We start from the raw sequence: 14,419 nt of genomic DNA on the forward strand, positions 1-14,419 counted from the left end.
AGCCTGCCGCCCTCCCGCCCCCCTGCCCAAGGCACCCGGGCCCCCTTCTCGCCGGAAGGCCCGGGGCTCCGGGGCTCCGGGGCTCGCGGGGCTGCCCGCGGCCACGGACAGCGCACCGCGCTCCCGCAGTGGAACCTCAGACCCCTTGCAGCCTGGCCTGCGAGAGCCGTTCCGGGGGCGTGGAAGATGCCCCCCGGAGCCCTCTCACCCCGTTTTTTCTCGCCCAGGTTCCCTGTAGACGCTGGCAGGTCCTGAGCGAGACACTGCCTCCGAGCTTGGCGAGGCTCCTTAGGAGGCAGAGAGGTAAGCTGGTGCGTCTGAGAACCCGGGTGGAGTGCCGAGAGCGGGGGGGTCCCAGATTCTCCGGCGGCTCGAGGCCCCTCTCTCTTCCCACGGGCGGGGGCCCAGTCTCTGGGTTGGAGCCCCGAGCGTTTTGCGTTTTACCGGTTGACCAAGAGCACACCCCACCCCCCAAGTCGGTTGGCTCAGCCTTGGGTGGCCAGGCTCACCTGGGTGCCAAGAGGGGTCTGTTGGTAATTGCTCTGGAGGCTGGCTCCACACGTTAAGAGTCGAGCGATTGTATTTGCAAGAGTTGGGCTGATGTTTCGTGCAGTTAATGATTTGCTGGAGGAAGGGTTGGGCAGGGGCTGAGCCGGGAGGAGTCGGGCACCTTCTCTGTGAGACCTCCTGTGTATCTCTGCTCCTCAGCTGAGGGCAGGAGGTTTGCAGGACTCGCGCCTCACCTCACCTCAAAAGGTCTCGGCTTTTATGCTGACAGGAGCTACTCGGGCCTCAGAGCTGCCGTCCCATCCCTAACGGAGCCTCTTCTGTTCCCACTTGCGTTCGGCGTGGACACGCCTCGGGCTTCCTTCCCCTCTATCAGCCCTGGCTGTGGTCTGGCTCCCTCAGGGGCCGGCTTCTGTGAAACAGACCCTCCAGCTCTGAGCCTTGGCTCCTCTGCCCACCCAGTGTGCCGCCCACCCGGGGAAGGCAGCGCTTGGGCCCTTTGGGGGCCTGGTTGCACTGAAGGCATCCGCCGAGTAGCCAGCGCTTCCTGAGCCTCAGCTTGTGCCCGCACCGTGCCCCCGGGCAGGTGTGCCGACCAGCCCCTGGCCTCCCCCGCTCCGCTCTGGGTGCGCCCGCTCCGTCCCTGGGCCGTGGTCCTCGCAGCAGGTGGCCGGCCGGCTCTGCACTGCTGTGTTGCTTGATGGTTTCTCCTCCGGGAGGAGACCGGGGACGTGCTCTTTTGGACGGCTTCCACTCATTCCGCCTCAGTGTGACTGCAGCTTTCAAGCTAGAACTTACAGTGTGTAAACTCTTTGGCCCACGGTGGTGCCAGCTTCTGGACTTGGATGGTCCGCGATGCTTGGGGGATGTCTCAGTGGCTCTGCTCGGGAATGATTTTCCCTTGTTGCCAGAATCACCTGGCTTCTGTGCCGCGTATCCCAGTAATGAAGCCAGGCTCTTGCCATGGGTGTTCCCCAGGTTCCCGCTTGCACGCCGCAGTCTCTCCATCCTCGGCACCGAGTTGGCTGGCGAGGCGTCTGGGTGTGCTTCAGCCGACGGCTTCTAGGAAGGCCAGGTAGGGACTTCATGGCAGGGCCGGCTCCGGGCTGTGCTTTCCGGCTGCCTGGTGGCCGCCTCACCAGGGACAGCGAGCCTCTCGCTGTTAGCATTCTTCAAGGGGCCGTGTGTCTGCAGCCTGCACTCGGCGGACTTGGAGCCCGGGAGGAGGGCCGCGGGGGCTGCGCTCCTGCTGTCGGCCCTGTCGCATCGCTGGGGGTGCCGTTGGGGGCTTGGATGCATTCCTGCAGCTCAGCTCCTGTCACTTGGCATGTTTGTTTCCTGATCAAGGGATGCTTGGTTACCTTTTTATTGTTATTAATACATTTTTTAATTTTTGGCACTGCCGAGTCTTGCTGCGTGAGCTTCCTCTTGTTGCGGAGCACGGCTCTGGGGTGCTTCAGTAGTTGGCTTCAGGAGCGGCCCCGCATGAGCTCCGTCGTTGCGGTTCCCGGCTCGAGAGCGCAGGCTCAGCAGTTGTGGTGCGCGGGCTTTGTTGTTCCACGGCACGTGGGATCTTCCCAGACCAGGGATCGAACCCGTGACTCCTGCTTTGGCAGACGGGTTCTTTACCACTGAGCTACCAGGGAAGCCCTGACTTGTTTTAAGTGTATCGGGATCTTTGAAGAGAATTGCCTTTTGTCTGCCTGGACTTTGCTGTGTTTCTGCAGACGTGTGGGTAACAAAGCAGGAATCGCCGCTGAAGGTGGGTCCTGGGCTCTGATCCACAGGTGGGGTGAGAGCAGCAATGTCTGTGAAGGACTAGGAGGAGAGGGTGGAGCGGCCCCCAGCCTGGGCCAGCACCCGCCGCAGGGCTCAGGAAGGCCGTCCTCTGTGTGTTCTCTTTCCTGGATGCTAACTTTTTAATATATTTTATTTGTAAGTTTGTTTATTTTTGGCTGGACCATGCGGCATATGGGGTCTTAGTTCCCCGATCAGGGATTAAACCCGTGGCCCCATCCGTGGAACAGCAGACTCTTAACCACGGCACCACCCGGGGGTCCCTGGAGGGCGCCCATCTTTGCAACATGGTTTGTGTGTCAGCCCGTCCCCTGCTGCAGGCTTAGACCGGCAGACGCCCGCCCACGGCGCGTCCTCCACTCGGGGCTGTGACCTCTCCGCCCGGGGCGCTGCAGAGCCATGGCGACCGAGGAGAAGAAGCCGGAGACGGAGGCTGCCCGAGCACAGCCCACCCCGTCATCCTCTGCCACACAGAGCAAGGTGCGGCCCCGGGGGAACGGCCAGGGCACAGAGGCTGCGAGACGCTTGGAAATGTTATTTCAAGTGCATAAGCCTGTTCTCCCTTCCACTGAAACAGTGCCGGCTTTTACTCCAAACCACATTCCCAGCCAGTGCTTTTATGGGCCGTGTTGGGGATGCCCCACCTGTCACCTAGGGAGGGGGCTTTGTCAACCCTTGGTCTTGACTGTAAGAGTCTCTATGAGACCCAGACAATGTCTCTTGTTAAGCTCTCCAACTCTGGTCCCACCCTTCCCTGTGGAGGTAGCCCGCAGGCAACAGGCAGGTCTGCCCAAGGGCGCAGGATTTCGGGGAGCTTGGGGGGTGGACCTTGGCACGGGTGGGGGGCTGCTGAAGCAGGGCTGGCGCTGCTGGGGCTCCCAGCTGCAAGGTGGGGGGCGGGTGCTTCCAGGAGGGGTCCCCGTGTTTCTAGTCTGGATGGCAGAGTACGGGAGAAGCAGGGCTGGTGCAGGAAGTCCAGGCTCAGGGTTAGGCACGTGTGTTCAGGCGGATAAGGGCTCTTGGAGGCACTCTCCAGAGCTTAACCTTACACCTTGGGCATCACGTCCAGACTGGCGATCAGTGAGCAGTGGGGTAACTGTTTGCTGACCAGCGCGCTCTCCTTAACAGCCCACGCCGGTGAAGCCAAACTACGCTCTTAAGTTCACCCTGGCTGGCCACACGAAAGCTGTGTCCTCCGTGAAGTTCAGCCCCAACGGGGAGTGGCTGGCGAGCTCCTGTAGGTTCCCCTGCCTGTGGCTGCTGGTCGAGACTCTGCCCTGTGACTGGGGCTGAGACTCTGCAGAGGCGGGCGGGCGGGGGACCTGCTAGGGGGAGTGGCTGGCGAGTTCGCGTAGGTGCCCCTGCCCTGCACCCAGGGCTAAGCCTCTGGTGCCCCTGCCCTGTGACTGCTGGTCGAGACTCTGCAGAGACGGGCCGGGCGGGGGAGCCTGGTGACAGGTGCTGGGGACCGCGGCTTCTCGGGTGCGGCTGTGGGCAGCCCAGGTGTTGACTGGAGACCTTGATTGCCTTTCGTTCCTTTCTTTCAGCTGCAGATAAACTCATTAAGATTTGGGGAGCATACGATGGGAAATTTGAGAAAACCATCTCTGGTCACAAGCTGGTAGGTCCCCGCCCCGCCCCGCCTGAAGCTGCTGCTGGGCGTGGGGGGCCCCAACTCCCAGGCCTGCCAGGTTAAGGTCGGAGCACCCCGCTCGGGCCTCCTCCCCAGTTTCTCGGGTGGTGATGTGCCTCCCAGCTTTGACCTCCTCAGGTGCGTTTGTGCCCGACGGCAGGCCTGGCAGAGCCCCAGGGAACAGGCTTCTGGGCCAGGCTTGTGCGTCCCTCCGTGTGGGCCTCCCGAGCTCCGTGTGGTCCTCCCGAGTTCCGTGTGGTCCTCCCGAGCTCCTTGTGGTCCTCCCGAGCGGAGGGCGTGATGTCAGGTTATCTTCAGTTGGACGTTGGGGGTCTGACTTTGGGTGGCTAGTCCTGTTTTGTCAAAGCAATGACCGTGTGTCTCCTCCCGCAGGGCATATCTGACGTGGCCTGGTCGTCAGATTCTAACCTCCTTGTTTCCGCCTCAGATGACAAAACCCTGAAGATCTGGGACGTGAGCTCGGTAAGCTCGGGACACGGTGCGGCTGGTGAGCAGCTGTGTGTCGTCAGGCGTTTTACTGCTGTTGCGGGTTAGGTGGGGCGGGGTCACCCTGACACCGATATTTGGGGAAATAATCCCCAGGAACGGTGTTATTTTAGGGAAAGTGTCTGAAAACCCTGAAGGGACACAGCAATTACGTCTTTTGCTGTAACTTCAACCCCCAGTCCAACCTCATCGTCTCGGGCTCCGTAAGTGTGCGGCTCCCCTGGGCGGGGTGGGGGGCGCTCCCGGGCTGCGTGCTGAGGGGCTCGGGGCTGGGGAGCTGCCCACTCTGCTCCACCCCGAGGAACCGCCGTGACCTCTCCCTTTGCCTTCAGTTTGACGAGAGCGTGCGGATATGGGACGTGAAGACAGGGAAGTGCCTCAAGACCTTGCCGGCCCACTCAGACCCCGTCTCGGCTGTGAGTCCCGCTGCCGCCCCGACGGCAGAGGCCGTGCTTGGGGACCTGTGCCCGGGGGGTGGGGGCGGGAGGTGCCCCTGCATGGGGTCTCACAGGGCAGGCAGGGGGCCGGGTCTGCAAGGGCTGAGCGGTGCAGGTGTGACCACTGGTGTGGCGAGTGTGGTATGGAGGTGCCTGTGGAGGGTGGAGCGTCCCGGGGTCGTGGTGGGGAGTCGAGGGGAAGGTACCCTCCCTGTGTGGTCCACAGTGGCTGTTCTGGGCGCCCCCGTGCGCGGGGTGAGTGTGCAAGGGTCAGACTACCCACGTGTCATAAACTGCCCCATGTATGAATTAGGCATAGTGTCTCTTTGTCAACAAAGAGCCAGAAATGGCTTTTTAGCCAAGTTTACCTTTTGAAAAGTAGAAGGAGTCGCGTGTAAACAGGTTGTCTGTTGTTGCTGAATGGTGGGTCCTTTTCAGGTCCTGAAGTTCTGTAGGTGAGCGATTTTAACCGTTCTCAGCCATGAAAGGCCTCTGTCCCACTGATGCCGTGCTCAGGGCCTTGACCTTTTGGGGACGTGTAATGAGCTAGTTATTGTCACCGTGCTTATTTAACTTAACATGCAGAGTGCATCCTGAGAAACTCGGGGCTGGATGAAGCACAAGCTGGAATCAAGATTGCCGGGAGAAATATCAGTAACCTCAGACATGCAGATGACACCACCCTTATGGCAGAAAGCAAAGAAGAACTAAAGAGCTTCTTGATGAAAGAGGAGAGTGAAAAAGTTGGCTTAAAACCCAACATTCAAAAAACGAAGATCATGGCATCCAGTCCCATCACTTCACGGCAAACAGATGGGGAAACAGTGACAGACTTTACTTTGTGGGGCTCCAAAATCACTGCAGATGGTGACTGCAGCCATGAAATTAAAAGACGCTTGGTCCTTGGAAGAAAAACTGTGACCAGCTTGCATAGCATATTAAAGAGCAGAGACATGACTTTTCCAACAAAGGTATATCTAGTCAAAGCTATGGTTTTTCCAGTAGTAATGTATGGATGTGAGAGTTAGATTATAAAAGAAAGCTGAGCGCTGAAGAATTGATGCATTTAAGTTGTGCTGGAGAAGACTCTTGAAAGTTCCTTGGACTGCAAGGAGATCCAACCAGTCCATCCTAAAGGAAATCAACCCTGAATATTCATTGGAGGGACTGATGCTGAGGCTGAAACTCCCAATACTTTGGCCACCTGATGCAAAGAGCTGACTCATTGGAAAAGACCCTGATGTTGGGAGAGATTGAAGGCAGGAGGAGAAGGGGACAACAGAGGATGAGATGGCTGGATGGCATCACTGACTCAATGGACATGAGTTCGAGCAAGCTCCAGGAGTTGATGGACAGGGAGGCCTGGTGTGCTGCGGTCCGTGGGGTTGCAAAGAGTCGGACATGACTGAGCGACTGAACTGGATGAGCTGTTTGAAGCTGCCTGGCATGGTGCTGGCCTCGGGCATGGCCCTGCTGGCCCTGTGTCATGACCCATGCCTGGGGCTGCGAGGAGGGTGCCCGCTGCGGTTTTTAAATACGTGTTCTCCAGTGCACCCCTGCTGTTGGAGGGAGGGGGGCTGCAGGTCAGGGTGTCCTGCTCCAGCTCTGCCCACTTGGGTGAGGGTCTGGGGCTCCTTCCAGCTCTGTGCCTGCCGGTGGCCGACACCTTCTGCTGGTCCCCCTGATGGGCGCCGACTGGTGGCTCTCATTCCGTGGAGAGGGTGCACCCCAGGTCGGCGTGGTTGTGCTGCAGCGCCCACGGGCGGGTGTTGGCAGAGCCTGGGTCTGTGTGCCGCTTGGTGTGTGGTGCTCACTGTGGCTGTTCTGCCCTCCCCCGGCGCTGGTGCAGAGGGATACCTCGTTGCGTTTGCTGGCTGTGCCCTCTGAACGTGTCAGGAACAGGGCGGGGCGCCCTGCGGGCTCTGGGCCAGCTCAGCATCACCTGCGAGGGGCTTCCATCAGATCACAGTTTGCAGGTTCAAAGCGTTGAGTGTGATGAGCTCAGGTGCTGCGAGTTTGTGAGAAAGTTGCCTTGGGAGGCTGAGGAGCATGTGGGGCAGAGGGCGGGGAGAGGTAGCTGCGGGGGAGCCGGGCGGGGCCAGCGACTACGGCTCCTCAGGGGCCACGTCGTCCTCATGGAGGCCCTCGGCCGCCCGGGCAGCGTCCCGCCTGAGGTGTGAGGGAGTGTGAGAAAGCAGGCCTCTCAGGTTTCCAGGACTCCGAGCACCGAGGAGGAGAGCCAGGCGTCCCGCTGGTGGTCTCTAACGCTGGTTATGTGCTGAGGTGGTGTTTCAGACGCGGGCGCGTGTGTGTGCTTCCATCTTGTCTGACTCTGTACCCCCAGGGACTGTAGCCCCCAGGCTCGTCTGTCTACGGGATTCTCCAGGCGAGAACACTGGCGTGGGCTGCCATGCCCTCCCCCAGGGGACGCTGGGTGAAATGAAGTACCTCAGGCTCGTTTCACCCGTTACTTCCTGTCGCAGCGGCTGAGAAGTGGAAGGGGCACACGCAGCCCCGTCACGGGCCCTGGGCCGGGTGGACGGCGGCTCTCCCAGCTGTGGCCCCGGGCCGGCCTCTGCTGGGCGCGTGGGAGACGCAGGCTCCGGGGCCCCTCGCGCAGGGCAGGCACCCTGTGCGGCAGCACGCATGGTGTCCCCCCGGGGTCATTTGTTGTGAAGCGGCTCGTCCTGCCCAGGACTCGAACTTCGGACGTTGATCGCTCTTGCTGTTCAAGCAGAGTCAGTCGGAAAAAAGAGGACAAACCAAAGACCAGCCAGTCGGGAGCCAGGGCTGGTCAGGTGGCCCTTGCTCAGCAGGGGTCTCGCCCGTCCCTGTCGTGCATTCAGGTAGAGTCTCTGGTGTGGAGACAGCCCAGGCCTCCCACCTGGAGGCTGCGCCTCTCCCCAGCCACACAGTTCGGAGTAGCCTGGGTCGTGCTCCCGCCTTGTCTGGAAAGCTCACGCTGGCTTGGGCATCCCGGGGGTCGGAGTCTGGGCACTCGGAGCAGTGATGTGGGTGCCTCGTGGTTCTGGGGGTGCGCGGTGGGCAGGGTTACGCGCGTGAGCGACACTCGCGAGTGTCTGAATAGGTGGGTGTCTCTCCTGACTCTGCTCTCTGGATGGAAGCCGTGCTCAGATCACCACTGTGTCCGCGTCCACAGACAGGCTCCGGCCAGCCGGGCCTCTCCCCGTGGAGCAGGGCCTGGGGGGCCGAGTGTGCTCCTTTTCCCCCGTGCGTTTTGTGGTCCATGATTGAAAGCCTCCAGGCGTTTCAGGCTTGGTTTTCTTCGTGTGGTTCAGTCTCCCGTCACGAAACAAACTTGCTTGAGGCACTGGGTGGCAGTGGCCACCTTGTCCACGTTGCTCGTGCGTCTCTCAGAGTCTCGGGGAGTCGGGGGGCTCAGCGCGGCTCCACGTCGCTCATGCGTCTCTCAGAGTCTCGGGGAGTCGGGGGGCTCAGCGCTGCTCCACGTTGCTCAGAGTCTCGGGGAGTCGGGGGGCTCAGCGCTGCTCCACGTTGCTCAGAGTCTCGGGGAGCTGGAGGCTCAGCGCTGCCCCGTGTGTGTGTCTTTGCTGTGAGGTTGGAGTGCGGGAGCCGGCCCCGTGGGCCGGTCTGTGTTGAGGGCCTCAGTGTGAGTCTCTGTTCCTCCCTCTCCTTCATCCTCAGGTTCACTTTAATCGAGATGGATCCTTGATCGTTTCCAGCAGCTACGATGGCCTCTGGTGAGTGACAGTCTGGCTTGCCTGAGCCAGCGAGTATTTAGAGGCCTTTCCTTGCACTGTCTGCGCCTCTGGGCATCTGGCGGAAGCCTCTGCTCCCTGGGCGGAGCCATGGGGCAGGTGGGGTGGGGGAGGCGCAGCTGTCTCAGACGTGGCTCCTTGTGGGCTCCTAAGCTCATGGCGCTGGTGAGGGGGGTGGTGGAGGAAAGGTGTGCCGACGTTCGCATCCTCGAGTGCCCTGCTGGGGACGTCAGGGTCCTGAGCAGGTGCTGAGAGCCCAGGTCTCATCCCAGGGGCCGTGTCGGGGGGGAGGCGGGGCATCGTCTCCAGAGCTCGCTGTCTGAGGCCAGGCCCGTGACCTTGACACTTCCAGTGGGAGTGCTGTCTGGACGCTGTGAGATGTGCGGGGAGGTGTAGGGAGAATGCTTTAAGCTGACCTCATCACCTGTGAGCGTGGTCTGGGGGTGCAGAGTGATGTCACAGCAGTCACTGGCCAGACCCGTGGCCCACAGGGGGCTCTCCAGCTACGAGGGAGAAAAATTTGTCCACATTTAGCCCCAGTAAGAGAAGCTAGAGTAGCAAAAGTGACGTGTGTAAGAAACCGTGGCAGCGCCGGACCACGTGGTGTGCACTGCCGTGGCCGTGGGCCTGGCTGTGCCCCGCAGGAGACGCTGGCAAGTGTGGGTCAAAGCCCTCTGAACACTTGTTTTCAAGAAACACGCCTGAGACAGAGCGCGTTGGTCCAGGCTTGGGAGAGAAGGTGGGGAGGCGGGCCGGGCCGAGACGGGGCGAGCAGGTGGGGCTGCAGGAGGCCAGGGGCGTCAGGGCCGGCCGGGGCTGCACGGAGGGCCTGGCCGTGCGGGACCCGCTGGGTGTGAGCACGCTCAGCTGGCGGCGGCTCTGCAGCAGGGCTCCCAGGGCGTGGCGGGGCTGACCGTGCCGCAGGCCGTGTGTCTGCTACGCGTGAGGAGGCATGTGTGGCCTGTGGACAGTCCGCACGTCCCCGTTTCCTTCATCACTCGGTGCAACTTGGGATTTCCAGCTAACGTGATAGGAAGAGAAAGTCACGGTGTGAGAAGTGGACCGAGGCTGATCTCTAGGTCATGGGATGTCGTGCTGGCAGAAACCGCACAGGCACCACGGGCTGGATTGGCGTGACGCCTGCACATCCAGCCGGGAGTATCGGCTCTTAGAACAGGCTCTTGTCCCTGAACCAGAGGCCATCCAGACGAGTGCCCATGATAACGCTGTTTGTGTGAGAAGCGCTGCCCCCGGGGCTGCGTGCTTGGCATGCCGGTGCCTGGAGAGCCTGCAGTGGGGGCAGGTCAGCCCGGTGGCCGTGGGCGCGGAGTGGGCCAGCCACGGCCTCCTCTGCTGTCCCCCCATGGCGCTGAGAGAGACGGAGCGAGCGAGACATCGGGACAGGAGGCGGGCCCGGGCCCCGAGGTCACCGCTGTGCCTGTTGCTTTGCAGTCGGATCTGGGACACCGCCTCGGGCCAGTGCCTGAAGACACTCATCGGTGAGTGGGGTGGCCTGCGGCCGCACCCTGCAGGAACTCCCTTTCTCCCGCGGGGGCTCCTCCTCCCCCGCTCCTTCCTGCTCAGCTCTGCCGTCCAGCCTGGCTGGGGCCCGCAGCGAGCCCCGTCTGCTGGGGCTGGAGGCTCCGGGGTCTCTGCAGACGGTGTGGGGCTGTGCCGGGGGTGGGGGTGGTGCCGTGGGAAGGCAGCGTGCTCTGTGTGGCCAGCGGTGCCGCCGGACAGGGTGTGTGTGTGGCCAGAGGGTGGCTGAGGGCCCCCCAGGGCCTCGGGCCTGCGAGGCTGACGGGGGCGGGGCGGGGCTGCTGTCGGGAGGCCGACCTCTGAGTCCCGATGGAAGGCCTCTGCTGCGTCGGATGAGCTGTCAGGCTCCATGCGCCGGGCCTGCCTCCTGCCCTGGGTTGTCATGGGGGCAGGCGTGGCTCTGAGGGTCTGCTCCGGCCACCATCACAGGACTCTGCAGGCCGGGTGGGTGGCTTCAACAGCAGAAACCTGTGCCCGCGTCTGGAGGCCGGAGTCCACGGTCAGGGCGTGGGCAGGGCTGGCTCCATCTGGGCCCTCTCTGTGGCCTCCTTGCGAGCCCTCCGTGGGCGTCCCCGCCTCCTCCTGCAGGTTGCAGGACGCTGGTCAGATCGGCTTGGCCCCTGAGGCCCACGCAGCCACCTCGTCTGACGTAACCTGCCTCTGCGGCACGGTCTGCGCAGCTAGGCTTAGGGCAGGAGGGCGGGGCGGGGCGGGTCCCCGGTGGCCTCTGCGGTTTTCTTGCTCTGATCGAGACGTGGTGCCGTCCCCGGGTCTGGGCGCCCCCACCTGTGTCCTCGTGCCCGTGGCCGAGTGGGGGCTTCTAGCTGAGCTTGTGGCTGCCCCGTGGCTGGGCGGGAGCAGAGGCCCGAGGTTACAGGCAGCCACCCCACCCGACCTCGGCTCTGGGGCGTCAGGCCCTCAGGCCGTCCTTGGACGAGCCTGTCCCAGCGGCGGGGAGGCCCTCACGCGCCGCCCTGTGCCTTTACAGCGTCTGCCCGGCAGAGAGAGCAGCGGCCCCCCGCGCGCAGGGTGCAGGCCTCGGCCCCCCGAGGTGGTAACGCGTGGGCCGCCCCGGTGCGCGGGACCCAGGGCCACGCGGCCCCTCACCGGGGGGCACTCGGGGCTCCTCCACAGGCGGGGGCAGCGCGGTCACCAGGCCACGTGCCTCCCAGGCGGGCCCTGCCCAGCCGGCAGCTGCGCCCCGCCTCCCTCGGGCCCCCGGGCGCGCTGCCCGCGCGTCAGGAGTGTGGGCCTGGCATTGCCAGGTGGTTTCCAGGGCGAACCTGCGCTGACCCACCGTGACCTTCGGGAGAACCTTCAGGCCCGCTGAATCCTGGCGCCGTGTCCGCAGGGCAGCTGGGTGTGGGCAAACCCCGTGCGAGACGGCCACCCCGAGGCTTTCTCTGTGCCCTGAGTGGAAGTGGCCCGGGGGTGCCTGAAGGCCCGGCTTCCTGAGGCCGACTGGCCACAGGGCCTTTGTTCCTGAAGCGCTCCTGTCCGGGGGTCATGGGGCAGAGCGGCTCTCAACCTGGCACGAATGGTGGGCGGGGGCAGCGTGTGCATCCGTGGCGGTGACCTCACTGGACTGTGGTGGGGGAGCCCTCCCGGCAGTCAGGGCCCCCCGGCAGCCACGTCTGTGCTCCACGCAGATGACGACAACCCCCCAGTGTCCTTCGTGAAGTTCTCTCCGAATGGCAAGTACATCCTGGCCGCCACCTTGGACAAGTAAGCGCTGCCGTGCCTGCCCGGCGTGGGTGTGCGGCCAGGCCCTAGCCCGAGACCGTCCCTCCCTGCCAGGGCCACGCCGGAGGCCCGTCTGTGCAGCTGGGGCACCGGGGACCCTCCTGCCCGAGGGGTGGTGGGCACGCTGCTGTTTCCCGAGCAGCTGCGGGCGGGCATCACTGGCCGTCAGCCACCCTCCTCTTCCTGGAGGTTGTTGGGGCTCAGCCTCCACCCCGGGAGGAGGAAAGACCCTTGCTGACACCTGTGCTGGACAGGCTTCCCTTGCCCTTTGCAGGGGCCCTGAGGACCCCTTACTGGCGTGCCTGGGGCTCCCACGGTCCTCTCGGGCATCCTCACCCCTCGGCTGCCTCGCAGGGCCCCTGCCCCTGGGCGCCGTGCGCTGACCCGGCCCTTCTGCCTTGCAGCACGCTGAAGCTCTGGGACTACAGCAAAGGCAAGGTGGGTGACTACAGCGAGGGTCTCCGGGGCTCCTGAGGGTCCTGGGCTGTGGCCGCGGGGCGCAGAGCGTGACTGGAGTTGGTTCGGTGCAAATGTCCCCACCATGCGGGTTAAAGCTTGGCCTGGGTGGGCTGTGGGGCGGGGCTCCCGGTGCTCACAGAGCCGTCCAGTCACGGCTGGGCGGTCACCTGGGGCGCAGGGTGGCCGTGGCTGAGCAGCGTCCCTGGCTGTTTCAGTGCCTGAAGACGTACACGGGCCACAAGAATGAGAAGTACTGCATTTTCGCCAACTTCTCCGTCACCGGCGGGAAGGTGAGTCGCCTGCCCGCCCTGCGCTCCCCGGCCCCTCCCGCAGGCGGGCCCAGTCCGCTCACCCACGGCAGACGGGAGCTTTCTGGATGTTAGCAGTATGAAGGCCCCCTCTGCAGACCGCTTGTTTGGGGACGTCCTGCCCCCTCTGCCTGGGCCCCAGTGTCACCCTCCCGACCCTCAGGCTCAGGCAGGAGCCTTGTGATGAGCAGCTGGGCCGTGACTGACGGCCAACGTCCCAGAAGCCACCCCAAGGCGAGGGGCAGGCTGTGGGACGGCGTCTGCATGGGGGTAGTTTGGGGGCTGCGTGCCCTGCCGGGGCCGTGGGCGCAGACTGGTCCGGCCGCACGGGCGCCCTGACCCGGCTCTCTCCCCGTGCCCCTGCCCCCCGCTGAACGCAGTGGATTGTGTCAGGCTCGGAGGACAACCTGGTCTACATCTGGAACCTGCAGACCAAGGAGATTGTGCAGAAGCTTCAGGGCCACACAGGTGAGTGGGGCGTCAGCTGCGGCCGTCACCGCCCGGCGCCAGGGTGGTGCCTCCCGATTCAGGGCTGTCGGGGGACAGTCTGACGCCTCCCCTTGCGGGGCTGTCGGGGGACGGTCTGACGTCTCCCCTTACGGGGCTGTCGGGGGACGGTCTGGGCCTCCCCTTGCGGGGCTGTCGGGGGACGGTCTGGCCCCAGCTTTAACTGCTCATTCCCAGCAGCCAGCTGCCCAGCTCTGAAGTCACCGTGGCCCGTGGCCTCCCGGGAATGGCCGGGGCCCCATGTGGAGGTGGCGCTGTCGACCCAGGCTCCTCCCAGGCCCCCCCCCACCCCGTGCTCCTCTCCCCAGCGCTCAGGGGCCAGCAGTGTGGAGCCCTTAGCTGCCCGGGGCGACACCCTCTCCCTAAGAATGCAAGTCCCCCGGGAGCAGGGCCTGCCCCTGCCCACCGCCTTTGGCCGCTGTCAGCTTGTGGCTTCTGCCGCGCGGGCAGGACACTCAGAGGCTCACTTGAAGCCGCCCCAGTCAGAGGGAAGATGCTGGGGTTCCATTTCCTGAAAAGCTATAAACGCACTGACTTGCCTGATGCCGGGGGCAGCTCATGACGGGATCTGCTGTGCCTGCCCTGGGTGGACTCGCAGAGCTGGCCTCACAGGGCATCAGGGCCCATGCCGGGAGGGGGGCAGCTCTGGTGCACGTGTGGGGGGTGCGACGTCTGCACTGCGAGCTTGACGGCGGCCCCAGCATGCCTTTGGCCCATGGGGCACCCCTTGCCTCGCTGGGGTCTGGGCGGGGCCCCCTGCTGTCCTCCCGCCCTGAACCCCAGGTCTGTGTGCTGAGCGCATGGTTGGCCCCGTGGGGAGGCCGGGCCCAAGGAGGGCACTGACGTCGACCATCTGTTTGCAGACGTCGTCATCTCGACGGCATGCCACCCGACGGAGAACATCATCGCCTCGGCCGCCCTGGAGAATGACAAGACCATCAAGCTCTGGAAGAGCGACTGCTAGGCCCAAGGTGCCGGGAGCTGCCGGGAAGTCCACCCGGACTGGCGGGCGCGCGGCTCTTGGAGAGGCTCCCGGTCCAGGCCCGGGGACCGGTGGGGCTTGGGCCTGAGCTGCCCCGGAAGAAACTCGGCTGGGGCGTGTCTCCCCCTTGAGGGTCTGGGAGTTGCTGGTGGCGTTTTTGCCAATTCCTTTCTCGCCGTCCGGGGAAGAGTTCCCAGTCTGTGTTGTGTTCAGAGTCCACAGAAATTTTTAATTTTTTATTACAAAAAGGTGAAGTTCAA

The 14,419-nt window shown here is 63.8% G+C and overlaps 1 protein-coding gene across 1 annotated transcript; it reads left to right on the forward strand.

The window, feature by feature from the left end:
• Positions 1 to 210: 210 nt before the first annotated feature.
• Positions 211 to 14,419, forward strand: WDR5 (WD repeat domain 5). Its single transcript, XM_040225604.1, has 14 exons — positions 211 to 303; positions 2,625 to 2,784; positions 3,433 to 3,541; positions 3,852 to 3,925; positions 4,331 to 4,420; positions 4,558 to 4,647; positions 4,777 to 4,860; positions 8,548 to 8,603; positions 10,074 to 10,120; positions 11,810 to 11,885; positions 12,308 to 12,341; positions 12,578 to 12,652; positions 13,051 to 13,138; positions 14,041 to 14,419. Exons 2-14 carry the CDS (start codon positions 2,704 to 2,706, stop codon positions 14,139 to 14,141), a joined length of 1,005 nt encoding a protein of 334 aa, XP_040081538.1. The 5' UTR covers positions 211 to 303; positions 2,625 to 2,703; the 3' UTR covers positions 14,142 to 14,419.

Source organism: Oryx dammah, unplaced genomic scaffold (genome assembly GCF_014754425.2).
Source record: "Oryx dammah isolate SB20612 unplaced genomic scaffold, SCBI_Odam_1.1 HiC_scaffold_25, whole genome shotgun sequence".
Classification (NCBI taxonomy): Eukaryota; Metazoa; Chordata; class Mammalia; order Artiodactyla; family Bovidae; genus Oryx; species Oryx dammah.